The sequence below is a fragment of the Aulostomus chinensis genome, chromosome 22 (genome assembly GCF_037954235.1).
Source record: "Aulostomus chinensis isolate RoL2024-O1b breed Wild chromosome 22, RoL_Achi_v1.0, whole genome shotgun sequence".
Classification (NCBI taxonomy): Eukaryota; Metazoa; Chordata; class Actinopteri; order Syngnathiformes; family Aulostomidae; genus Aulostomus; species Aulostomus chinensis.
Window position 1 is genome coordinate 16,614,125 of NC_141341.1, and position 27,018 is coordinate 16,641,142.

A 27,018-nucleotide genomic window follows, 5' to 3' on the forward strand; every position below is an offset into this window, starting at 1 on the left:
ATGATAAATATCAGGTTATTTCTTAAACGTATCTTAAACGAGAAACCACATGGCATCGAATTTATTGAAATAACTTAAAGTAACGATCGAGGAAAAATTCATCTAGAAAGATATTTCCCTGTACCTCTATATTCCCCTCTATTACATTATTAACCAGGCCGGAGCATTCACTTAGTTACTCATCAAGTTTCGAGTTATTCACGACAAAAACTTGCTTTGTGTTTCATTTGTTTGTCGTCATCACTTTTCCATTCTGTCGTACCGTCCAATCAGAAGCGACCGATGCGGGTGCGGTTGTGACGGACCAGGAAGTTGACCAATTACTGTTCAGGACTGACTAGTCCTGTGTCCGCCTTCTTGTCAAAGGAAGTAAATCTTTCCGAACATGAGTTTCTATCACGGCCAGGTAATTAAATGCTTTTGTCTGTATTAAGTATTACAACATGTGAATATCATTTGATAACAGTGTTAGCCGTGATATGTCTTTGTTATGATGGAACTTGCGTCGTAGTAGCAGCGCTAGCATTCATTCATAGGCGAACTTACAAGTTAGTTACAGGGCGTTACAGTGGAAGTTGTTGCTAACTTGTTGGATATCTATTTGTATGTATGTATTGGATTTGTTTAACATCATGAAACTTACAGTATTCCTGTGCTAATGAACTAGGGCTGAATTGAACATTGTGTGTAGAGCTAAATACCGCTAGCATAGCAGCTCACTTATCGCAACACAATACTGAGACAGTAAGTCAAAAGGCTTCAACTCACTAGCAATAAAGTTATATTTTCAGCGAATTACACTTGTAGTTATGTAGTTATGCGTTTTAGTACGCGGTTCAGCCACTTCTTTGTGCTGTGCATATTCAACTTTTCTCCGTGTACACGAATTGTTGTGCCTAAGCTAATTTTACATGGTTTGTTTTCTGTTGCTACATCAGACTTTATTCTTCTTGTAGTTTTTGCTTGTTGAGAATGAAAAAAATAGTCCAAAAGGTGTATGTGACCCAAAAATATAAAAGAGAGTACTTAATGTGTTCCTTCCTTCCTTCCTCAAGAAGTGTGCGCGTAAGACGCGATAAGATAAACTTTATTCATCCCCTACTCGTGAAATTGTAATCCCCCCCCCCCCCCCCAAATTGAAGTATGGGGGGGGGGGGTTACACACTGTGTAGCCCAGTATTTAAATGATATTTTACTCGATGGTCCTTCAAACTATATTGTTTCATGTATCACTCAGTTGGTGAATTAAGCTCCATCTGTACTGTAGGGCTATCCAGGAGGGGGTCACCCACCAGCAGGCGCTCCATACAGTGGGGGCAGTCCGTACGGGCCCCCCTCTTCAGGCTATGGAGGTCCAAGAGGTCCCTATGCTGGTTATGGAGCACCAGGACACGGGGGCCAGTATGGGTGTGGACCAGGAGCTGCCCCTGGTGGGCAATATGGGGGCTATGGGGGCCAGCCTCATGGGGCACCCTACGGCCATCATGCTCCTGCAGGTAGAGGAGAAGCATATTGTGAACATGAGGAGACTACAGATATCCCCCCTTCCTTCATTGCCTCTCTTTCATTTGCTCTCTCACTCGCTCTCTGGTGGAATGATGGATGGAAAATGACTTGTGTTCCCAGACAGTCATGTAGCGACCAGGTTCACTTTGTGCCCCTCAGCGGGATTACATGGCTGGAGTGATGACTCTTGTAATACTGAGTGAGGGCTAAACGGAGTATAAGACAGATGAGTAAAGTGTGTGTGCGTGATTACTCTGTTTCCTGCCGCAGCTCAGGCTGCAAGTCATAGCCTATGTTGCTATCGCTCGCGGCAGGGACAGAATGAATCAGGCTCTGTCCTCAAGTGTCACCTGTCGTGCTCTCATTTATTTTTCTGACAATCAGCCCTCCCTTCACTCCTCCTCTCATCTCATACCATATTTGCCAACACTCCTCTTGCCTCATGCTCTAACTCTGTCCCGATCAGATGACTTTTCTTTCACCCTGCCTCAAACAGCCTGTCTAATGTTTGGGAGCTGAATAATCACCTCTCTCATATCGGGCGGATGAATTGTTCCTGATTTTAGCCATTTTTCCTAACACTTGATTTGAGAGGCTAACAGCAAGAGCTTATATATGACTATAATTATCCTAAAATTCATTGGTGACATTAAAAAAAAAAAAAAAAAACATTTACGCCTGTTATTAGAATATAGTCTTTAGTAATGAATGGGGCTCGCACACGCCTGACCGGTTATGAGTGTCATTATTTGTCAGTAAACGCAAGAAGCTCAACCCGCAACCAGCAAATCCCACAGTTACGGAATATTGATAATAAGATCAAAATAACCAGGAGAATTGACCCTGACTAAGGGCTCTCTGTGGTGCTGATACAACCTGTCAGTGTGGTCTGTGGCCCCGCTCACAGGAAGAGGTGAAATTAACCTAAGGGTTACTGTCACTGACAAAGCAAAACTAGAAATTCTTAAGTGACGACACCAGCTCTTTGTCTCTCACACACATGCAGATGTGGCTTTTTTTTTAAACCTACCGACTCACACCTACGAAGGTTGACCCGAAACCACCAGTGCGTCACTAGTAGTCTTAGTCGTGGCCTGATCTAGAAAACACCCCCCCTCCTCTAAACACTGAAGGTAAAAGACCCAAGTTGAACACAGAGGTTTTATTGTTATTTTATGATCAACTTTCTGCTTGTTTGAGTCAGCACAGTCTCAACTGTCACCGCGTTGCTGCGTCTTTCTTCATCTCTTGATGAATTAATAATTATTTTGCTGCTTCTTTTCCAAGAAACTTCATTCTTTTTCTTCCACCTTCCCCCCCAACACCTCTGTATTTTCACCACTCCCCAAACCCTGTGAGCACCACTCGAATAAGAGAGAGAAAAAAATATCAGGATGTGAAATAATAAATCAAGGAAAAAAACAACAAATCAAACTGCTTGACCGAGTCAGATGAAGAGACAAACAGTGATTGGAAGTAAGAAAACAATTTTCAAAGCGACGGGCATCTTTAAAGTTGAACGTCTTTCCCTCATCTCCTCAGGGAACATCCCTCCTGGTGTGAACCCAGAGGCGTACCAGTGGTTCCACAGTGTTGACACCGACCGCAGCGGCTTCATCAACCTGAAGGAACTGAAACAGGCGCTGGTCAACTCCAACTGGTCTGCCTTCAATGAAGAGACCTGCCTCATGATGATCAGTAAGACCCCAATCCCTTATAGGTGCTTTGTTTGGGTTTCCTTAGCCTTATAAAACGCCAAGCTCAAGTATGTGAAATCTGTCAACACACCAATGTTTTGGGAAGAAAAGAGAAGGCAGTTGCTTCTGGACAAACCAAGCTTGTCTCTGCAGGTCTCAGCTCCTTGTCTGGCTCTTGATACGCTGGCGAAAAAGTCAATTTCCCACAAAGCTGGCATGAAAATGAATAGAGAAAAGAGTGGAGGACATGAGGGGAATGCGGGGTTCAAAGTATTTTTTTCTCTTGTTAAAAGTAGTTATTTTTGATTCGCATGCTAATAACAACTACATGAAATAAAGTTAGCTGCGAAAGTCCAAGAAATGCAATTCAAGATGTGTAAGTGGCTGAACATTCCAGTTGCATCAGCTAAGCAGTGACAAATGTGCTCCCTGATGAGAAATGTGTGGCTTTTAGGATGATACAAGGAGAAACACACTGAAAATGCTGCTCACATTTGTCTGCTGGGAAGAACATCATGTTGAGTTTTGTATTTCCTGTCAGACATGTTTGACAAAACAAGGTCAGGTCGAATGGACCTGTTTGGCTTCTCAGCGCTGTGGGACTTCATACAGAGGTGGAGGGCCCTATTCCAGCAGTACGACAGAGACCGCTCCGGGTGCATCAGTGGCACCGAGCTACACCAAGGTACCCCTGATGTCTGTCGGTGGTAACGATGATGTCATGCACTGGGAGAGAGAGAGAGAGAGATCAAGACCATGAGTTTTTATCTTGAACTAATGTTCAAAATGTAGGACTATAGAAAGAGTTGATTAATCCCTTCCTCCTCTTCATCCCCACCTGTACCACCCTCAGCTCTGGCACAGATGGGCTACAACCTGAGTCCGCAGTTTTCGGAGACACTGGTGCAGCGCTTTCGCGTGCCAGGCAGACGACACGGCATCCAGCTGGACCGCTTCATCCAGGTGTGCACTCAGCTCCAGAGCATGACGCAGGTCTTCAGGGAGAGAGACACCAACATGACGGGCAACATCCGCCTAAACTATGAGGAGTTCCTCTCCAGCGGCATCTCCAGGCTCATGTGAGCCTGGCGCCCAAGTAGGGATGCATGATGTTGGATATTCTTTCCTTTTTCTTTTTTTTTCTGTGGATATCCGACATGCCAGTGTTTTTCAACTTATTTGACCAATAGCTGATATTTACCAATGTTGATAGCATCTGTATTAAAAGTAAGTTTATATGATATTTACATTTTGTACATACAGAAAAACACAGATAAACATTGTGAATTTGAAAAGCTACGTGTAAATCTTAGAACTGCTGAATTGTTCAAGAGCAAAAAAAAAAAAGGGGGGGGGGGCGGTACAATAAAATGACCAATATCTGCCGATGATGTGCCGACGTGATCTTACCTCTCGGCAAGTTTGTTGTTTACTTCTACCAATACTTCTCAGTTTGAACACTGATTAGATAATATTCCAACTAGTTTGATGGAAAAACAGCACAAACGCACGTTTATTGATGTGATCAGGACTGAGCCAACACTTCGACAACCGTGTGTATTACAACGTGTGTAATTAAGCAGAGGTCCACGTGTAAAAGTGGAAATATTCTCCTCTCACACACGTAGTTGGGTGTCTGTATAGCTTTGTACCATTCCATTTGTGCAACTGAAGTTAGTACATTACACAATACATTATGAAATCTGTAAAAGTTCACTCCATCGAATCACAGTCGAAAGTTTAGAACGACCATGACAGCGACGTGGACGCGTTCAGTGAGTACTCGGTGACTGTGGGGCCAGCACACTCGGGTTGTGTTTGAAACAGTTGACATGGTGTTTCAGAAAGATTGCACAGCAGGACCATCGTCTGCTTCCTGCCTGCTCAGGTGCCTTCCAACTGCCTCTAGAACATTCAGCTTGATGTATCCTTGATATGGTGTCTTACCCGTAAATCTTTGTGACATCATCTCAAACGACTAGAGAAATAAACACGGCAAAATAAACTCACCAGAACCATAAACTAGTTTATCATGAAAGTCGTTTTAAGTAAGAAAAATCAACACTATGCCATTTTAGAACCCTGTAGATGTGTCTGTCAAGGCAGCCATAAGCCAACTAGCTCACGTTAGCTTGCTAGCTGACATTACGGTCAGTGTCGATGTCACACGTGAACTTAAAGGCTTAAAGGTTTGTTAAAACCGGCTTCCTTTGATGGCGTCTCATCTACACAGGCAGCCTGGCGGCAACCTTCTGTTTCGACCGCATCTTGAGAATCTGTATGTAACAGATTGTACACGCCACCGATCCATGTATTTATTTAATCATTCAACGTACCAAAATTGTTCTTCATGTTGAAAACAAATAAATGCTTTTATGTACCACTTTGATGTATTCATAATCATTGAGAACAATTCAAGAACACGATCACAGGTTATTTTGATATTTTCACATTTATACTTACGTAACATATATCATGAATGTGATGTAATAAGTCTGTAAATGTAGTAATGTTGTAGTAGTACTGCCACTTCTCTTCTGTCAGTAATACTAATGCCGCAGTCAGTATAATTAGTCGATTACAGCTATAGAGAGTGCCAGTTGAGGACTTTTATGTTGGTGGTGGGTCTGAAAAGCAAAGGAACAATAATTGCTGTACATAAATGAAGAAGACCTCCATAAATGGTGTTATATTCCTGCAATGGTGTAGCTACACATGTAACAAGACAACTGGCTATTCTCTAAAGCAGCAGTCATGGAAATTTAAATCCTCCTTTGACCTCAAAAAGATCAAATTCTGTTAATCAGTTTCTTGTATTGGGCAGTTGGACTTCTGCCTCTCTCATCCTCATCTGGTATTTCTCAACATGTGTTTGCCCACTTGATGGCAGAACGTGTTAAAACAGGACAGGACCCCAGGACTCTTAAGAGCTCCACAACCAGAGTCGAGGTAAATTGAATGAAAAAAATGATAAATAAACAAAATAATTATTGAGTCTATTCTTTTATAGGTGCTAGGGGTCTTAAGACATTTTCTTAAGTGTGTGTGTGAGTGTGTGTGTGTGTGTCAGTTCTGGAGTGATTTAACCTACAGTACATCATTTCCTGTGTAGTGACGTCATGTCCCACCACTGACCGTGTCTGATATTTGTGAGCAGGACTAACTAAGGGTGGGGCGCTCTGGTCTCTCTGCCTCAGTTTGTGATGACAAAGAACTCATACGTGCACATGAAAATCTCGGCAAGTGTCACTGTAGATATAATTTACTCATTAACAGGATTGGATATAATAATCTAATCCTGCTAAGGTTGCTGGTAAAGCAGCACTGGTGCGAATGCTGTTGCTCGCAGGGTGGATGAGTCCTGATCAAATGCCAGCGCCAAACAGTTCCAAGCATGAAGCTCAGTCACCCACTCAGGATTGACTCCATCAGCATTCATTTGAAGTAGTGGTAACGTAAACATTTTGCATGTAGCGCCTTCTAAAATAAAGTAATCAAAAATAATCGATCTACACAAGTGAACAAAGAGTCCCTACTGTTCTCATCTGTCTGAAATGTTCTTGTCTTCTCTTGAGGGTACATCTATATAAAAATATAAATTTGAAAATATATATAAAATTGATTTGTGTTTGGATATTGTGTTGTTGTACTGCTACTGCAATTATGTTTTATCAATAAAAGCAATGTTAGTTGATTATTCTGTTCCTTTTGCACTGTGACTATAATCATTGCTGAAGAGTGTTTAGAAATATTCCTGACATAATTAATGTCAGCATTGTACTTTTTCACTACAAATGCTACTTGGTAACAGCAGCAGTTGATTCAATTTATAACGGTGTCTGAGCATTGCGTTATTCTTGCCACTAGATGGTGCTAAAACGCTGAGGTCACCACGGAGTTCAGACGGAGCAGAGTGTATAAACAGCACCATCTGCTGGACGGCTGTCATTTTGCTTCACGAGTTTTCCACAGCTTTCAGTGACATTGTCATGACAATACTTTATATGGAACGTCTGTTTCGACAGGGACAATATCCACGATGCAATACAAATACTTATAGGACCTCAGATCAAATGTCAGAATTCACAGTACAAATGATGATGGCAGATTTTATCCGCACTTCAGATTCAGAAGCAACCTTGACTACAATGAAAGAACAAAAATCCAAGACCTGAGAAAGTTAGAGAAATCTGTCAATTAGTGTTCAGAATTAATAAAACAAGGTATGAGGAGGTTATTATTTGAGTCTCCGCATGGGTGTGGAGGGAAATGAAGAAACAGGCCGCTCTAAAGGAAAAAATAGACATTGATTTCCTACTTGGACCGCCAGTAAAAAAATAAGTCGGTAAAGAATTGTGGCAGAGCTTACGAGAAAAAGATTGAAAGGGGGGAAAAGGAAGGCTTTTCGACAATATTCAAAGGAAAAAGAAAAATTACCAGGTTGATGCTGGAAACAACCAGTAGAGGGCAGCACCATGTCATTGAAGCGTCTACGCTGCCATATAAAAAAAAAGAATAGCCAGGAAGTCCACTCGGAGGTTACGTCGATCCGGTAGCGTTGCTCCAACGTGCTGAGGGTAAAGGTGAGTGAAATAGCTAATGTCATTGTTATATCAGTGTTAAATAAGACATGAATCCACCGGGACAATTTCTAATATGACACCGTATAAATGTAGCGGTGGTGGACCCAAGTTAGTGACTGTGCTCGACTGTCAGTGACCTTTTTTTGTTTTTTTAAATGATTTAATGACAATCCCAACAGAGCAGCCACACAATTCAAGTCTGAACCTAAATGATTAGACAGTATAGCTATGACACCAGATTTTCAATTGCTGTGTCAAATATGCTGGTTGAGCTGAAACAGTGCCGAACTCCATAACAAAGTTCGTTATTTTAACCGTTTAGCTAGTGTGAAAAGTGACATTAACAATCTCCAATTTAAATAGATACAATTTTCTAATCTTGAAAAGGTGTTCTTCAATTCGGCTTTCGCAAAAAAATTGCAAATAGAACAAAAAAATGAACACCCACTGCCCAAAGTTGAACTGAGTAACCCGTCGTTCGTGTGGTGGTGGCGCGTCCTCATCCGTCTCCCGTTTGAGTTGTTGGTCCTAAAGTGAAGGTGAACATGAAGGACAGGGAGAAGTTAATGTGCCAAACTGGTGTCTGTCCGCCTTGATCAAAAGGAATAAGATATTCTCTCTATCTGTATTAATGGATGTATGTTTTAGAACATTGTTAAGATATTTCTAATGCGTCAGGTTACCTTTTTTGACACTGTTTGACTCTGCATTTGTCTGCTGTTAATCCACAGGTGTTTGTTTTTCCAAACCTTTATTCTAATCAGGAGAATCTCACTGATCACAGTCCCATCTTGAAGTATTTCAGTATTGCTGAGCAGTTGGTGTTAAAGTTGTTGTTCAGAGGAACATCAGTGCTGCTTCTTCACTTTTCCAACCCACGCGTGTCCTGCCTGGGGATTGAATCGGCGGCCCCCCACCCGCAAGCCTGCTTCTCTTCCTTGTAGACCCCCTCGTATTGTTTTCCTTGAGTCCTCACTCCATCTTCCACCTTGTGACCCCTTGATTTTCTTATTCAGTGTTTCCAAAGCAAAACAACTTCAATTTAATTTCTTTTCTGTCTTTCTTTTAATGAAATTTATATGTCTATGATGATTCAATACCTCCAGCCCACTGCCTTTAAGTTTGTGCCACAGGTATAAGAATGGAGTAGAGAGACAACTAGATAGTTTCACCTGTAACACACGCCCGGAGAAAACATTACAGCTACATCTGTAAGATTATTTCAACCACATGCAGTCTCCACATGAACAGTTACCTTTCATGGAACTAAATTCTGCTCAAACGTGATTTTTAGCTAAATTAGTGTCTCTCCGAATTTTTGAGTCTGTGACCTCTAACTTTTCCTCACCGCGTGTTCAGCTTCAAACCACGAGGGGGAGCCAGCCGAGCAGAAATGTTCATTTGAGGCAGACCCGGGGAGGCTTCTGGAGCTTGGTCATCCCTCAGCTGATGATTTGAAATTAAAGATGGGATATCAGTTTTACTAGAAATAAGTGAGCAGTGACACTTCTAATATCCTCTTTTTAATGGGTGAAAAAACCATAACCTCTTCCTTTCTCCCCCCGTCTTCCTCCCCTGCAGCATCTGGGAGCCAGAGAGACGGCGGTCATGTGGCCCATACTGTTGACAACCGCGCGGACCTACGCTCCTTACGTCACTTTTCCAGTGGCCTTTGTGGTGGGAGTGGTGGGCTACCACCTTGAGTGGTTTGTCCGGGGGACCCCCAAGCCTCGTGAGGAGGAAAAGAGCATTTTTGAACTGAGGGAGGAGAGGAAACTGCAGGAACAGGCGGGCATTGACAGCACCCAGGTGCTCAGCCTCAAAGACAAACTGGAGTTCACCCCCAAAGCTGCTCTGAACCGGAACCGAGCTGAGAAGAGCTAACTGGTCCTGGTGTGAGAGACGCACACGTCAGACTATGTCCAAGAGGAGGGGGAGGGGGAGAGGGGATGAAGCTGAGAAAACCCTGACTAAAACCCTTCACATTCACACAGTTGTGCATCCTCACTTCTCGGTGGTCAGCATGCCTCATCAGGGACTGGAGTTAAAAGGACCGTTGGAGTGCTAATACCTGGGGTAACGCTGAGCCAGATGTGGTGTGCTTCCATTTTGTTTTGTTTGTTTTACATTGTCACACTGCTGCTTTTCATGCAGGGTCCGAAAGGAAACCCCCCTTAAATGTGTGTAGGTTTTCCAAAATAACCCTATAAGAAAATGCGTGATCACATCATGATAACGAGGACACAAAGCTGTTCTTTTTTGAACTTAAAAAAATAGATCCATGGTGCTTCTGTAAGACACTGGTTCCTCATTAACTCTGAAATTCATTCAACAGGAAAGTTGTAGTATTTTGAAATGACAAAATTTAAACTTTTTTTTTTTACTTTTTTTTTTTTATTTAAATGGATCCACAGGTTATTACTCAACTTCTTCTTGACAAAATTTCAGTATTCACATGAAGCTGCCTCATAGATTCCGGTGTTCAAAATTTGATACATTCAAATCAAATGATCAGGCTTTGCCACATTGTCCTATACATGTTTTTGTAAAAACAAAACATTTTTATTCACAACCAAAATGTGTTAAACAGAAGGCTGTGAAGAAGTTTGGCAAGTAAAATTTATCTATTAGACCTTCGACTAGCGAGCTAAAATGTTAATTTCGGACCCTGGTCACGACACGGCGCCGTTCCATTTAGTCGAGTCATCACGTTGTAATGTGTCGTAAACTTCAATGCCATTTCGTTGTCTTTGTCAGTATGAGATTATTTTTCTTGAAGTTGAAAGAGAAAAAAGACTCTTTGAGCTTGAACAACACTGCAAGGAAGGAAACCGCAGCTCTTTTTATCTTGTGTAACCTTTCATGGTATGCAGCAGCTGGTGGGGGTGGGGGGGTCAGGAAGTTGAAGCTGCTCTAGTCCTGTTGTCCGAAACATCAACACTTTACTTTCATTGTAGAAAGTTCTTGATTTGCACACTAGGAGTTTTGATTGTGTGTGATCTGCGTACATGTGACAAATAAAAGCTCAATGCCGAATGACCTTTCGACCTCTCGGGTGATGTTGGCGGTGTAGTTCCTCTGGTGATTCACAGGTCAGTTGAGTTGTTTCCCAGGCAGTTCTGAACAAATATCGGATCACTTGATTATGAAACGTGAATGCTGCCAAGTGCAGAAAGAAGCATCAAAGTCAAAGGAAGGAAGTAATGACTGCTTATTCAGCTTCTGGAGGGGGAGTGATCTTCGAGGGAACACCAAGACAATGCGACGATCATGAAGGAAACTCATTCATCTGAAGACATTTGACCTTTGCTCTAGGCTGGCAAAACAAGTTGTGTTTTTAAGGCTGAGATTTTCACCAAAACATTCAGCGCTAACATTGAGTTCAGGTGTGTTAAGATGACGGAGAACTGGTCATTCACTCTTTGGGTGTTTGAGTCATTAGAGGGACACACTGATCCTTTATGAAACAGGCTTACTGCCCGTCCTCCTCAGAGCCAGACGATGGATACACTTCTCTCCTCCGTATGCACAGCAGGGAGCTGAGACACGCTGACCGCTAGTTAGCTCGCACAACGAATGGTGGTGGATGGGTAATATTAGCGTACCTCTGTAATCAGATACTCCAGATTCAGGGTCTTGTCCAGAAGTAATCCTTGTCCTCTCTTACAAAGTGGGTCACGATTTGTAGCAGCAGTCGCTCTTCTAGTGGCTATCATCCCTGTTAGATTTGAGGCGCAGCGTCAAATCACTGCACCCTCTAAGGACAGCAGTTCAGACTGTGTCCCTGTTCAAAAGCTGCCGTGTCTCCTGATTTTACATTGCTATTTCATAACTGATATAATACACAACCGTATTTGTGTTAGTGCACACAGGTTTCAGACAAAATGTGAGTCCATTTGACAGACGTATGCTAACATGACCCATCCACCACCATTCATTATGCTAAGCTAACTAGCTGGTTTATGAGGGTCTTAGCTCCCTCTTTCATGCACAAAGGAGAGTCTGGCTCCAAAATATCTGGTGTGTTCCTTTCAGGGTTCCTTGTTGGTGGTTATCGTCAGCATTCCCAGCCCATTAGGATGGATCCATTTGCCTTCACGGACAATTATGAGCAGAGCAAAGAATAGCATCGGGAAATTTTAAGAAAAATGTAACTGTATATTTACTGATTGTAACTGAGTTTTAAAACTGAAATATTCATGCAAAGAAGGCTTTTTTATATTTCGAACAGAAATTTCACTTGAATCGTGCAGTTTGTAAATGTTGTACTTGTTTGAGAAGTTGCAGCACACAATGGTTCAGTCCACATTCAACACCGCCATGCTTAATCTAGATCTGTAATCATCCTGACTGAAGCTGTAATGACCACGAATGTTGTTCACACCAGCAGTGATTGATGCTGTGTGTTTCTAGCCTTATTTGTGCGTGTAACACCACAACACGCTTATCTGTAAATCACGGAGTGAAAACATTCCTTCTGATTCAGCCGACTGTGGAAAAACAAGAAGCTGGAATTCAGTTTGCCCTTTTAAGGGAGCCTTTCAATTCTTCATCTTTTAATTCACTGGTGGGGATGTCAATGGCATGGCTCGAGAGCCAGAGAGGTCGTCTGGCAATCGGAAGGTTTGGGACTGTGTCAAACTGAGCCCCTCGTTGCTCAGATGAGCTGGTTGGCACCTAGTGTGGCAGCCTCCACCATCTTTGTGTGTGAGAGTGTGTGTGCGTGCGTGTAGGCAAGGCAACACTAAGGTACCGTGTAGACATGAGGACAGAGAACGAATGAATTTATGTCCAAGAGAGTCCCAGAGTCATAGTTCAACGACTGCAGGAGAGTCACATTTTCCGAGGTTTGAAAAATGCTGTGGTTTTGAGTAAAAGTGCTTGAAAATGTTCCAAACTGTAAACATTTGATTTGGTTGACACATTTTTGGTTTGCCTTTCACCCACAGAAACCTAACATGTCTGTCTTTATTTGGTAGGTCTTAGGGGGAAGGAGGTCAATCGTCAACGCCACATTTTTATATTCGTCCTTTTATTTATAAGGACCGCACGCTTTCATCTACAATATAACTGTCGTCCTTTGGTGACATGTTCTGAAAACCAGCAGAAATGGTAAGATTTACAAGACAGTGCCAAAAAAAAAAAAAAAAAGTCAAAGCAGTGCAAAAACCATGCAACTCAACAGGAAAGAACAGAAGGACAACACAGCAACAGACGGTAACATCACACAATAGACAAGAAATTACACCCTTCACACGGAGTCACGCAGAGCCACGAAGGCAGTTGATGTAACTACCGGGAACATTATATTGATCTGAAATGATAAAAGATGCAGTTGTGGGTTATTAAAATGATTTGAAATAGAACAAAGATCATGGGAAAGCACCACGCGTCTAGTATTTCTGGCCATAAATAATCTGTAATAAACATTGTGTCGAGGCACGTGTACATCGTTAATCGTTCCTGATGCAAGTATATGATGGCTGTTGTCAGGCGAAATAATGTCTCGTAAATTTTGTGTCTGTCTTTTGTTATAGACTTGGTGTAAATGGAACTCTTTTTGACCACTCGAGGCTAAAAAAAATGGTCAGAAATCCCTTTAAAACACCACATTAACACAATGAGAGCTTGAGGAACACCGTGGAAAAAGTAAACCGGTATCAGAAACTTTTAACTTTTGGAGATTTTAATTTTTTCACCAAAATTGTAATTTTAAAAGCAGGAAATGAAAATGATTTACAAGAGATAGAATATGAGTGGAGGAATGGGGCAGGAATCCAGGTCTTAATCCTGTTTGAGAAAATGTTTTACTAAATTCAATTATTTTAGTTTCATTTCTTATTTATTCCCTCTGAGATGACGCAGTGCTGAGAGGAAAGAAGACTTGTCATGTAAAATAGAGAAGGTTTCCATAACATCTTTTTTCTGAAACAAGAGAAGTGATGTGAAACGGACTTCAGGAAGAACCTAAAACGGCTTCGGAGACTTTCCTGGTGCCATGATGCACCAGAACTTAATGAAGCTTTTAAAATGACACATAACTCACAAGCTCCTTGACAGAACTACAATAACGACGTTGACACTTTTCCGCCAGTCCCGCAGCCTTTCCTGTGTTAAATAATGAAAATGAAAGGTCCATCTCCTTTGTGCCTCGGGAGCTCCTCTAATGGGTGATAACCTTTCCACGGCGCCAGAATAAGTTCCGCTTCGTTACCCTGCCTGCTAGTGAAATGGGAACGGTTATGAGGCCCCGATGCTGCACTATCGTCAGTCATCATATTGAAGTTAGCTATCAGTGGAAGGACCTGCTCCACTCCAGTGAGCCTGGTTGTGCTTCAGAATTACTTCAAGCTGGTGGAAGTTTCCAGAAACTATTGAGGCTGGAGATGTGTGGCAGTGAAGAGATATTATATTTAGAGAGGTAGGTATGTTTCTGTGTGTGTGTGTGTGTGTGTGTGTGTGTGTGCCCTCCTGGGAGCAATCAGAGGACAGGTTGACTGTCTTAACAATGGTTCACCTCTTCAAAACTGGACAGCAGTGTGGGAACCGAGCAGCCGCGACTCCTGGGGAAGGAGGAGGTGGTCCATTGTTCCTGCTGGATGATGGGGATAATGGGTGCGGGTGATGCTGGCTGTCCAGACCAACATCCTGAGTGGACAGGCCGGAGACTCGGTTCCCTCTGCTGCAGAAACAATAGGGAAAGGGCACCACATCCCCTATTAAACAATTAGACACACACACACACACACACACGCAGAAACACAGCATCCAGGAACACAGGTACTACTGCAAACACAGACAAGACTAGACGTAAACATCTGAAGTCAAAGTACAAACACTTGACGGAGAATTCTCACAGAAATCCAACCACCAGCCATATCTTAGATTCTAGATTAACATCTTGTGGACCATATTTCAGAAATGTTGCCTCTAAACGAGGAACGTCTTCACTGACTATAGAAAATACAATCTATAAAAATAGTGGACATGAACAATATTGCTAATACCTCTCTTGGGGCAACATGTTCTAGTAAATTTGATTTCAAGTCATTTTGGTAACTCTCGAAGAGAATTACAAAGTTTCAATCTTCCAGATATGACAGGTCAAAGGAACTATTTGTAAAAGTTAGAGCAATCTTTTAGCAGAAATTCAATCAAACATTCATGATGTTTGTATTGGTGCATATTCTCAAGACACAAAGAAGTGTTACATCACTCAGTTGCACACATGACTTGAGTTATCTCTGGCCTTGCAACTTGTGATCAATCTTTATTTGATGGATTAATATTAAGGAACTCTATACGGGACATGAATGTCAGTCCCTCCATGGCCACAGAGACACTGCAGCAGCAAAACCTCACCAAGCAGCAGCAGTGCCATTTGATGTCAATTTTCAATAGAAGAACTGTCATACACAACGTTTATGATGTCAAAATTAAGGACGCCAACTTCATTAGACTTTATCAGGAACCTGGGAAGCTTTCTGAATAGCTTAGCTGCTTGGTCCTGTAATAGCTAACGTTTAGGTTAGCTTGCTACTAACATGTGAACTTGCTACTAACTTTGTGAGATGTTGGCCTAATAAGATTGGCTTTTTCTACACATTTTATATGATGAGTGATTTCCAGTGCTGGCTTTGCTATGGCAACTATAAGTCATCCATGTTTCTGTCACACCCCCTGATGGCTCAGTGTGATCGGAATATATGAGTAAGTGAGTGATTAGAATAACGAGCCACTTCTAAGGACATTTGGTGTGCCGTCTCAGCACTCTTAGTTTTCCGTATCATTAAACACCATTCAGACTTCCACTTTGAAGAGATGGCGTCATTCGCCTGCGCAGTGATGTCTATCCATCCATCCATCCATCCATCCATCCATCCATCCATTTTCTATCGCTTATCCTGTTAAGGATCGTGTGGTGGTGGTCGGGGGGGGGGGCTGGAGCCTATCCCATCAGCCTTCGGCACAGAGGCGGGTTCACCCTGGGCAGGTCACCAGGCCATCACAAGGCCAACACATAGAGACAGACAACCATTCACACTCACAGTCACACCTACGGTCAATTTAGAGTATCAATCAGCCTCGTCCCCTCTTGATGTCTTTGGACTGTGAGAGGAAGCTGGAGTACCAGAGAGAACCCACGCAGGAACAGGAGAACATGCAGACTTGAGCCGGGGCTTGAACCCAGAAACTTCTTGCTGTGAGGCGACAGTGCACTGCCGTGATACCATGTAGTGATGTCACGGGTGACAATTGTTTCCAACATGGTGAAAACCTTCCTTTTTACAGGCAAGAACGTTGAGCAGACCCAGGCTCAATGGGGACGGCCTTCTGCTTTGACCGGTTGGGGGGAAAGAGAGCAGGAGGGCGGGACAGAGACAAAGACAGATAATGGAGGAAGACAGAGATACAGAAGGAAAGAGAGGGACAGAGATGAAGAGAGAGAGAAAGGGAAGACACTGATGGACAGACGGGAACGTGAGCAGGTGGAGCTACGGGTGGCCCCTTGAGCCTCCTCAGGTCTGTAGGTTTCGGACAAACCAGCTCTTGCTTGTTTTAGTTGCCTTGTTTTTCTTCCTTTTATGACAAAAATTTTACAAGTCTTGACCGATTTAAACTCCACAAAAAAATCCATGGCCTCAGGGAACAGCTGATCGGTGAAGCTGCCCAAATGAATGTAAGGCGACCACAAAAAAAGCAGAATTTATAAGGACACACGGATGACGCAGATGAGGAACAAGAAGAAAGAGAATGAGAATAGAGCTTGGTCACAGCGTCACAGACTGATGAGATATCCCTGCACCAAACCCCATTCAGAAAACAAGGATTTTAAGGGTTGTTTGCTTGTCATCTTGTAGTCAAACCTTACTAGCAATCTGTACAAAAATTATATTCTTACAATACAACACAAATATTATATTGTATCTCAACTGCACACATGACTTGAGTTATCTCTGGCCTTGGAACATGTTCGTTGGGAGTCTGAGTGGCAGAGTTGTGACATGCCATGTTGTGTTCTTCTCACATTTATGATTGTTGGGTGATGTGTGTTGATGCTGTCCAATATGGACTGTCATTCCTCCTGGATATTAAATGGTGTTCTACTGTTAGTTGTTTGCCAGTAAAGGTGGAATAAGGTACCGGTAGGTTTATCAGAGCTTTCTAGGTGCAAACAGGTTTGATGAGTAATCAGAGAACACTAAAGTTGTTGGCTGTAAAAGAAAATAGGAGTTGAAGGGTGTTCAAGTGCTCCAGAGAACACAGTAGGATTGGACAGTAGGGAGTGGATTTATTACTGCACATTAATCCTTCCCTCACTTGTCTAAATGAGTATGTCTTTACATACCAAACACACCTGAGGCTGTAACTCATCAAGACCCCCTACCTTAGTCAGGCAAGTCACAACTGTGCTGCTCACATTCTCAACAGACATCTTTAGGGGTGCAGCCAAATTATCTTGCATGTGCAGCCCACCCCACCTTAGCCACACACACACACGCTCTGCTAATTGACTCCAGCCGACCAGAGTCACTTTGTCCGTTTCCCTTGTTCTTCTCCAGCCTTTGATGGGGCAGCCGTGACATCAGGTCAACACAACACCGGGGAGCAGGGACCAAACAATGCAACAATGCCCACTGCAGCTCCATTGTCAGGGTGAACAATCCTCAATAGCCATTCCCCAGGGAAGAAACAATACTGGAACAGGAAACAGAAACGGACCCACTTCCTGTCCAGTGTTTAAATTTAGGAACTGGTCAAAGCACTTTTGTTTTATTGAGCAACTAAAAGCCCAAATTAAGGACTGGCTGCTTGGATGTGATATTGTTATGTATACAGAGACGGTTGTGCGTCCGTGTGTACGGTGAGGGAAATAAACCCACAGCACACATGCAACATAAAATTAAACCCTAAAAATGCGTTGATTTTCTAGGCACATTATTTAAATGGCATTCAAATAAAGACTTATTACATAAGCCACCCAACCTCATTCACCCCAGAGGCAGCTATTTTCAGCCTTGCACTTGCATGTGCATCTGCGTGTGTGAAAATCCGAGGTTTTTTTTGGGTGAGCTCTAACTTAAGTCTCTAGTGTGTGTATGTGTTTGCAAGTGCCTTCTCTGCCCAGTCAGGGTGCCTCCTAGATATTCACTGGGATTTCTGCAGGACAGCTGGCAGGAAGTATGAGAATCAGCCCTCTTGTGCCAACCCTGCCACGTGGGAAGACCTTTTAAAGAAACACACCAGCTTTTTGGGAAATTTGCTTATTTTCTGTCCTCCTTAGAAGGTAGACCAGATGTGAAGGTAGACCCATATCCCCTAGACTCTCATCTCCTCTGTGCATGCATTAAAAAGCTGAGACCCACAGAGACCAGCTGACTGCTAGTTGTGTTAGCATGGGAAGTATTAGCATAGCGCCATGAGAAGTTAACAAATACTTAGCCTTAGTCTCAGCCTGTATTAATAGAATTGAGCTTAAGTGAACCTTCATTATCAAATAACAATGTACACTTTCAAGACATGGTCATTTTACAAGAGACGTGGAACTACTTTCCTGACTGGATTTAATGATGTAATGTAGCACTGTGATAGTCCCACTGTAACATCAGCTAATAAAACAATTATTGATGACTGGAAAAGTGACTGCGACTATTAATCATGGCCAATATTGTATCAGAGGAAGAGGATGACTTGTGACAAAAACCCTGAACCTCTTGACAGATATCTGCTAACACTTACCACACACTACCATTCATTGTGCTAAGCTAACTAGCCCAGTCTTTATCTACTTGTGTGGCTTTGGCAAAAATGGTGACTACGCATATTTCCCCAAAAAATGATATGTCCAAGAAGGCCCTTTAGGACCCCACAGTGCTTGATCTATCTGTGTGAATATATTTGGGTATCATTTATTTATGGTGACTTGGTGCATTTTAACATTCATTATGAAATTGTTTGTAGACATCTGGGGGAATGTCTATGTGCGCATACGCGGACAGACACTGAAAGATTAGCTTTATTATCAGCAACGTGTGGTTTAATCTAGTTTCACCAACAAAGTGAGGAAATGCATCATCAGCAATTTCAACAATGTCAGGAAACACAGTTAGAGTGGCAGTCGATCCCCAAGGGTGCATGATAAAGATGACCTGTAGCACAGACATTCATTTTAGAAGGACAGCTTCACACTAAAATTTCCCTGCTGGGAAGCTTACATTGGAATATTGTGGAGGTTCTGGAATGATTGCCTTGATTACACTATAGTTGAATAACTGAAACCAATAATGTCACATTCCTCTGGTCTGTTATGGAACTTAATCAAGGTTGATATCAAGCATGGAAAGCATGGTTTATATTTATATTCACATGTTAGGTCGATGCAAAACTTTGCTCAGCTGTTCCACTGCTGACTTTGGTTGGCAGCAGAACGGCGATACGGCTCGCCCCCCCGCAATCTGTTCCATGACCCCCTCCTCCCAGCTTTGTGAAAACACACACATTAACAAGCACAGGGAGACACGCACACACATGCACCCACCCACCTGGACTGAGATAACAAGACTGTGCAGGGATGCCAGCCAAGTTCTCGTGAACTGGCAGTGAACCAGCCCGCTTCAGTGGGCTTTGTTTGGATTGTTCAATGAACAATATCAGCCAGTTTATCCTTGACACGGGGAGAGGCTGAACATGAACACACATTCCACTTTGGTTTTCCTATTATCATGAAATCATAAAACATTCTCATGAAACGGTTTGGCCTCACACAAATCAGACTGTTTATAACGTCTCACCTAAATTCCCCACAATAGCCAATCCTGTGACAGGTAACTTCTTAATGTCACTTGTACAGTTTGATATAGCAAGCTGTGATACTATCCTGAGAAGTTAGAAAGTATGGCTACATTGACTCAGAGCCTGGTCGAGCACTTTTGTCAAAGTTCTGGATTTGATCAATTTCCCTCCAAGAAAACAGTATTAACAGCGAGCAGGTCTCCTCAGGGGATATTAAATAGAAGCGGCGTGAAGTGCTGTTCCACCTTGTGTGAACTTTTACAGCCATGTAATTGATGCCTCTCTGCACAGACAAAGTTATGGGCTTGAAAACAGCCAATGAATCAGTTATTTCCTTCCATTTTTCCCCCTCAGGAGGTAACGATAGCATCCCATCCATTTCTCCACACCTTGGCCTGTCTGTTATCCCCAGAGCGCTTTCTTTTGAGCGAGTCGGTGCATCTACAGTATATTGTGACAGTGTTCGGAGAGTGAAAACTGTAGATGGAATTCTTACGTTTGGCGATGAAATGAGGGCTGCATGGTGGTGCAGTGGTTAGGACTGTTGCCTCACAGCAAGAAGGTTCTCCCGGCTCGGGCACAGGATCTTTCTGTGTGGAGTCTCCATGTTCTCCTGTGCCTGTGTGGGTTCTCTCTGGTACTCCAGCTTCCTCCCACCGTCCAAAGACATTGAGAGGGGACGAGGCTGATTGATACTCTAAATAGACTGTAGGTGTGACTGTGAGTGTGAATGGTTGTCTGTCTCCATGTGTTGGCCCTGTGATGGACTGGTGACCTGTCCAGGGTGAACCCCGCCTCTCGCCCGTAGATGCTGGGATAGGCTCCAGCCCCCCCGCGACCCCTTCTAGGAAGGAATAAGCGGAAGATGACGATGGATGGATGGTGGTGCAGGAAGGAGTCCTAGAAGAAATTAGCATTAGCACCTCTGATTCCCTCGTCCAAAACCCAATATTTTTTGTTTTGTTTTTATCTGAAATACTTGTACTCTTTCTAATTCCCTTCTTTCTGTCACTCACACACTTTGCCACTTAATACTGTTGTTCACTAGTGAGCTCTGTCCCTATCAAATAAACCACTGAATAAGTAAACTGTTGGATGCTGCAAAGCTTATTATTCCAAAATCCAGCATAAAAATCCAATTGGCTTTTTGAAGAGGGAACCCCTGATGATGCTAAATTCCTGGTTGGATCATTTGACACACGCATCTAACTGGATGACATCATCATTCGTTTGTGATAGCTTAAACTTTATTTTCTTCAAAATAATAAATATTAACACTTATATTTTATTTAGAAATACATTAAATACAGATTTCACATAATTGGTCCTTCATTGAATTTGCACATTGTGTACCGCTTTCAGTCAATCAAGTGTGCAATCCCTGTTCTTCATCACTGTAATGCAGCGGTTCTCTCTCCCCATAGCTAAAATACCATGGTTTACTGGCAATGATAAATCCTTTCAAATCCCGTAAGTTTCATGGTTTGGCTTCCCTTCTTTCCACCCCAGTCTTGACCTCAACTCAAGTGACCAAAACTCACTGGGTGAAAGGGGAAAAAATTCATTGTGTGTGTGCATGCATGTGTGCCTTCATCCCCACAGCAATTATCCTCTCGGGAGCTGCGCGGAGACCAGTACATTCCACAGTGCGGATGGACATCTTCTAGAGAGAGGACAGGACTCGGAGGGTGACTGTGTGAATCTCAAGGGAACACATTTTAATCTGGTTCATAATGTTGTCCCGCTGACCTCCCGTGCAGTGTTTTTCCACTGTAAATTTAGCAGGAAAAACTATTCAGTTTAACAGGAAGGCATCTTATGACTGTAAACTATTGAGTCTCATTTTGTTTGGCTTGGGGGAGTTTTCTCAACATTTCTTCAATAGACCCATTTATCTGCTGGGTCTGTTAGAATGCCTCCCGGGCAGTCAGTTCACAGTGCAGTATTTCTTCATTTCAGGCTGGTGGGAAGTCTCACCCTGCACTGCTGATACATGAAGTGTCATGTGCACACGAGTGTCAAACAAAGTCTTCATAGTTATTTTCTTGTTCATACATAATGCTTCTGTTTTGAGTGCCCTTTGTGGATGCTTTTAGAGTTTTTAGCAGTGTGTTTGTGATAGTGGACTCTAGGGGAATGTTTGGTCCTCATTGCCCCCATACAATTCACATAACTGGGGAGTAAGTCCCCCCCAGGCTCTGTGGATCCCCAGTTAACTGTTATTCCCAAATCCCCGTGGCTCTCACAGGGGTTGCTGGAGCTCCTAGCCTCCCCCAGAATGTTAACAGGGCCGCCTGCTTTGTAAGACGCCTCTGGTTGGAGCGCCACCGTCTGTTGCTGGGCTGACACTTGCTCTGACCCAGCGAGGTAGTCCAGGTTCTTGACACGGTAACGTTTCTCGAGGTGATGAGAGATGGCGAGCTGAAGCAGGTGGAGGAGCTCGATGAGGTTGAGGAGCAGGGAGATGGCAGCAATCACCTGAGTGTAGATGGTGAAGATTGTCTTCTCTGTGGGTCGAGAGACAAAGCAGTCCACCGTGTGAGGACAAGGAAACCCTGTGCACTCAAACTTTGCTGCGATTAAGAAGCCGTCGTACAGGAACCAGAGTCCTACGATGAAACCAGTTTCTAGGAGGACTTTCATCAGGATGCTAAAGGCATACGCACACAGCAGCCTGCCTTTCAGTTTCGGAGCCTCAGACGGACTCCTGACAACACTGCTGCCTTTCCCAAAATCCTCCTCCTTCACCTCTTTAGTTTTATGTTTTGCCACATTGTCTCTTTCTACTACACTTTCTCCTTTCTGACTTCCTTCATCTGCCTGCTTGTCATCCTCCTCTTTTGCCTTTCCAGACCTTATCGCCACATATCCGAAGTAAAAGATGGTCGGCGTGGAGACAAAGATGACCTGTAGGACAAAGTAGCGGAAGTGGGAGATGGGGAAAGCCTTGTCGTAGCAGACCGCCGTGCATCCCGGTTGTTTGGTGTTACACACAAAATCAGCTTGCTCATCATCCCAGGCAGATTCCGCTGCTGTTCCGAGTACCAGCATGCGGAACAAGAAGAGAACGGTCAGCCAGACGCGGCCGATGCCTGTGGAATACTCCTGGCCCTCCTCCAACAGTTGCTCCAGAAAGGACCAGTCAGCTCTGGACATCCTCTGCTCCTTTGAGGGACAGATACAGATCAGGGAGCAAGAGAATGTCTGTTAGTGACTATTCACCTGTTGTAGAACACGGTAAACAGAAAAATAAATACATAGAGAATAGTTGAATGAAATGATGACAAAGACTTTTTAATAGCTGTTTTTTTTTTTATTTAAAAATGCAAATGATGCATTACCTAATTACATCTGCTGAGGGGATCATGTGATGTGATTGTTAGCAGGAAGATCAAATTTGAATGGATTTTGATGAAATATAGTTAATATGATATATTAATTAACATTTATATTAAAAGACACTAATATTACAAGTAAGACGAGAACCTCTTTAGATGAGCCGGTTCAAACTGCAGATTCTTGAAGCTGCCGAGTGTTCTAGGATGTTCTAGGATGTTTACAAGACAGAGCTTTTCCTCAAATTCATGAAGTTCATGTGAAATGGCTAAAAGAACATTGTGGGCTTCCAGAATCTTGAATATATCCTGGATCTACGAATCAGAGGACCTACGTCTGAGTTAACAGTTAATTTAACTGAAAAGTATTTGCGTATTTTGATGAAAGTGATGTATTTTAATTAGAAGGCAAAGTATTTAGTTCCCGCAGACGGTGTCAGATGAGCTACAGGACCGATTCTGGGCAGTTGGGAAGAAAAAGTTTGAAGGGATTCCGATGATGCTATGTTCATATTCCGTATCCATGTAGCCTCCTAGACGGAGATATGTGCTCGCTGAGTATTCACTATTTAAAGATGAGTTCATTTTCAAAAAAATGTGCCGGGTGAAAGTCAAACCAAATCAAAGATGAACATGAAACACGAAAGAAGATGTTGAGGGACAAAGACGGCCTTGAGAACTCACGCGAACTAAACAGATCAGCGCAAGTCTTGGGCGTGTTTTAGCTAAAAATAAGATTAAACATGTTAGCGAGTTCTGAGTCCAAACCAAGTTGAGACGGGCAATACAATTTAAATTTAACTCCTCTACGGGTCTTTCTCTAAAACTTACATAAATCATTAAATGTGCTTTAATGTCCAGATGGAACCGAACGGAACTTAAAATTGTGATAGGGGTTCATTACTTTAATGATTATTCTGGAGGCTGTAATCTGCTGAATTGTTGTGGATTACAGTCTACTGAGAGGCCTTGTTAATATAAATCCATTTACTGCTGTCTTTCTGAACTGATTGGCTTGAAGGTATTATTTAACACCTAACTGCTTTATTTGATTTCCACTGCAACATTTCACCAGGGTGTTCATAAACACACCGCTAACACATACGTCTACGCTCTGATCTCTGAGCTAAATTTCTCCGAACCTCGCGTTTTAATGGTGTTGGACCCTGTGGCCCCCTCCATTACTTCTTCCATGAGCTCACGGTGTGTTCGGGTGGGCTCCATGCACGTCATCATCAAGATGAAGGAAACAAGACCTCCATACACTTGAAATGAGCTAAACCAAAAGCATATGCTTGACATTTAATATGAATGGAAAGAGTGTGGCTCAGAATCACACTGTGAGTCCCAGAGAGGCCGCGCGCACCTCATGCCAGCGTCATGTAAGATCATTTATTCACAATTATGGATTTCAATTGAGTTGAGGGGAGGTGTGGAGTGTTTCATGAAGAATGACGCTGTCAGGAACACACTCGCACACAGACACACACAAACACACACATACACATCTGAATAAACATCCTGTGTGGGGGAGTAAAGGTCCTGCTGACACTTGTCTATTTGTTTTGATTTGATATGTTTTTCTGTTATTTCTTCCCTTCTGAGAAACAAAAACTTGTCGTGATAGTGACGATACAAGCTCCTGTGACAGGATGGGGCAGGACAATGGATTGCTGGATTACTGAAAAATGACAAGTGAACTGAGTCACCTCTGACTCTGGAGCCTTTCCCCCTCCATTTCTGGATGCCATCACGAGCACGTTATTTGATCCCATAGACTGTCATTTATTCATCCAAATTACGGTAATATTGCTGTTTTACGCAAATTCAAAGAACGGCAAATTCATGAAAACAGTCGATCTTGACTCAGCTATTAGTTTCTTACGACTCTAAAGTAACAGACACGGTAAACCCCCCTTGAACTACTGTATCTTCTCAGCACACCTACCTGAATCAGATGTGTTAGACTGTTCTACACTTTCCCCTCCTCCACTGAGCCTCACGGCTCACACTTTGTACACCTCTGAACTGGAGTATTTCCTTGAGTTACTAAAACAAACCAAGGAAAACCCACAGATCACAAGCAGCAAGATACCAAATCAGCTTATAATCAGTTGGAAATATAAATATATTTATCTGTTATTCGCATTGATGCCTGTTATTTTTGTGTTATACAGGAACAGCATTTTTCATTAAGTCACAAATTATTACACTGACTTTGATAAAGGCCTTTAAAAGAAGTTCAGGTGTAATTCACAAAATACTTCTAGTGGTTTAGGAGCAGTTCATTCTGTTATATAAAGATTTCAGGATAACGATTAAAAACAAAAAAACTTTCGTCACCACAGTATCATAAAAAGAAGTTCCAAATATAAACTAAGAAGACTCGTACCTTTCTCTCTCGTGAAGCGGATTCTTACTGGTCCCTCCTCCGTCACAGTCTGATCCGACGGTCTCCGCTCGCTTCGAGTCTTTAAAAAGAACCAACGTAATCATCGGAAAAAGCCGGGAGAAGTTTCCCATGGCTGTATATATGTGTGTGTGTGTGTGTGTGTGTGTGTGTGTGTGTGTGTGTGTGTGTGTGTGTGTGTGTGTGTGTGTGTGTTTGGCCCTCCCTCAGGAACTCTGTCCAGGAAATGGGATGGATGAACTCGGGACGGTCCTGGTAAAGTGGGATTGCTTTTAAACACCAACAGTTTACTTTCTTTATTACTCCACCTCCTGGCTTCGGTTATTGAAAGACTGGAGAAGCTTGGGCAGAGGTGCATGTGTGAATTAACCAGCCTGAACACCCCCCCCCCCCTCCCCCCCAGAAAAAAAAAAAACTTTAACAGACTGGTCAGCCTTTCCTCCCCCTCTCTGTACAAATGGTTACAGTGAGAGACAATTTGAACCATTTTCCAGTCATTTCCTTACTTCTTCCATGTGTCTCCTAAACCTTAACTGACGGGACTGACCCCCTCAAGCAGTCTCCTGCATTTCCTCATTTTGCCACACAGCGGCGCCACTCACCTGACTTTCACACGTGAGATAAGAGGTCCCGCAATGGCATGAAAAAGTGTTTGAGCTGCAGGATTGATTTGCTGACCTGTTGTGTCACCTGGATGATGAGGTTAAAGACACAGCTTGTTGCTATGCAACATCATCTCAACAGCTGCATCAACAGATGCTCCTGCTGGGAAAACTTTCTTCATGTCAAATTGAGGTCTCTCCAGCCATCAACCAAACCAGGCTGACCTGGAATGAATGTAAAGTCTACAGGTTTAAATATTTTTATTTGAAAAAAAAAAAAATTTAAAAGATTAAATAAACTTTGCCGCTGTGTGGCAAAGTGAGGAAATGCAGGAGCCACTGTTACGCTGACGACACTCAGCTTCTCCTCTCTTCTTCTCCACCTGATGACAGAACGGTCTCAGATCGTATATCAGCGTGTCTGGCTGATATCTCCACATGGATGAAGGAACGCCACCTTCAACTGAATCTCTCTAAGACTGAACTTATGGTCTTTCCAGCTTGTCCGTCTATTCAGCCTCAGGTCAGTGTCCAACTTGACTCGAGCCTACTTGTGCCCACAAACTCAGCCAGAAACCTGCGTGTCATGATTGATGACCAGCTGACCTTTAAGGTTCATGTGGCCTCAGTTTCTCGGTCTTGCCGTTATGCCCTCTACAACATCAGGAAGATCAGACCCTTCCTGACCCAACAGACCACACAGATTCTGGTTCAGGCTCTTGTCAACTCACACATTGATTACAGCAAACTCTCTTCTGGCAGGCCTCCCTGCATGCTCATTCAAGCCTCTGCAGATGATCCAGAATGCAGCAGCACGTCTGGTCTTCAACCAGCCCAAAAGGGCACATGTCTCCCCGCTGCTGGTTTCTCTTCACTGGCTTCCAGTGGCAGCCAGGATCAAATTCAAGGCACTTCTCTTGGCTTACAAAACAATCACAAGAACGGCTCCAGCCTACCTGGAATCCCTGATCCAGGTCTACTCTCCTTCTCGCCCACTACGCTCTGCATGCCAAAGACGCCTGGTGCTTCCAGCCCAGCGCTGCTCCAAATCCCTAGCCAGACTCTTCTCTTCTGTTGTTCCCAAATGGTGGA

At 43.1% G+C, this 27,018-nt stretch overlaps 3 protein-coding genes across 7 annotated transcripts; 2 read left to right on the forward strand and 1 right to left on the reverse strand.

Moving 5' to 3' along the window:
• Positions 1–318: 318 nt before the first annotated feature.
• On the forward strand, positions 319–6,792 carry pef1 (penta-EF-hand domain containing 1). The gene is made up of 5 exons (XM_086194116.1): positions 319–406; positions 1,268–1,496; positions 3,049–3,204; positions 3,745–3,888; positions 4,057–6,792. Exons 1-5 carry the CDS (start codon positions 386–388, stop codon positions 4,284–4,286), a joined length of 780 nt encoding a protein of 259 aa, XP_086050242.1. The 5' UTR covers positions 319–385; the 3' UTR covers positions 4,287–6,792.
• A 920-nt stretch (positions 6,793–7,712) lies between these two features.
• smim12 (small integral membrane protein 12) lies at positions 7,713–10,829 on the forward strand. Of its 3 annotated transcripts, none has more exons than XM_086192944.1 (3): positions 7,722–7,786; positions 9,146–9,279; positions 9,368–10,829. In XM_086192944.1, exon 3 carries the CDS (start codon positions 9,395–9,397, stop codon positions 9,668–9,670), a length of 276 nt encoding a protein of 91 aa, XP_086049070.1. In that variant the 5' UTR covers positions 7,722–7,786; positions 9,146–9,279; positions 9,368–9,394; the 3' UTR covers positions 9,671–10,829. The 3 variants fall into 3 exon arrangements, with proteins under 3 accessions (XP_086049073.1, XP_086049070.1, XP_086049071.1); XM_086192945.1 differs by lacking the exon at positions 7,722–7,786 and adding an exon at positions 7,793–8,997; XM_086192947.1 differs by lacking the exon at positions 9,146–9,279 and having other exon boundaries at positions 7,713–7,786.
• Positions 10,830–20,810: 9,981 nt separating this feature from the next.
• Positions 20,811–25,452, reverse strand: gja4 (gap junction protein alpha 4). Of its 3 annotated transcripts, XM_086192558.1 has the most exons (3): positions 25,307–25,444; positions 24,863–24,963; positions 20,811–22,744 (listed from the first exon to the last, which is right to left on the reverse strand). In XM_086192558.1, the coding sequence occupies exon 3, from the start codon at positions 22,733–22,735 to the stop codon at positions 21,629–21,631; it is 1,107 nt and encodes a 368-aa protein (XP_086048684.1). In that variant the 5' UTR covers positions 22,736–22,744; positions 24,863–24,963; positions 25,307–25,444; the 3' UTR covers positions 20,811–21,628. The 3 variants fall into 3 exon arrangements, with proteins under 3 accessions (XP_086048684.1, XP_086048683.1, XP_086048685.1); XM_086192557.1 differs by lacking the exon at positions 24,863–24,963 and having other exon boundaries at positions 25,307–25,452; XM_086192559.1 differs by lacking the exon at positions 24,863–24,963 and having other exon boundaries at positions 20,811–22,738; positions 25,307–25,366.
• Between the last annotated feature and the right edge of the window lie 1,566 nt (positions 25,453–27,018).

What these genes read in the sequence shown, in the direction of transcription:
- pef1 (XM_086194116.1), top strand. Translation starts at nt 386, where the DNA reads ATGAGTTTCTATCACGGCCAG. An exon ending in TGAGTTTCTATCACGGCCAG is followed by an intron (nt 407 to 1,267) that starts GTAATTAAATGC and finishes TCTGTACTGTAG; the next exon opens with GGCTATCCAGGAGGGGGTCA. An exon ending in CGGCCATCATGCTCCTGCAG is followed by an intron (nt 1,497 to 3,048) that starts GTAGAGGAGAAG and finishes TCATCTCCTCAG; the next exon opens with GGAACATCCCTCCTGGTGTG.
- gja4 (XM_086192557.1), bottom strand. Translation starts at nt 22,735, where the DNA reads ATGTCCAGAGCTGACTGGTCCTTTCTGGAGCAACTGTTGGAGGAGGGC.
- smim12 (XM_086192947.1), top strand. Translation starts at nt 9,395, where the DNA reads ATGTGGCCCATACTGTTGACAACCGCGCGGACCTACGCTCCTTACGTC.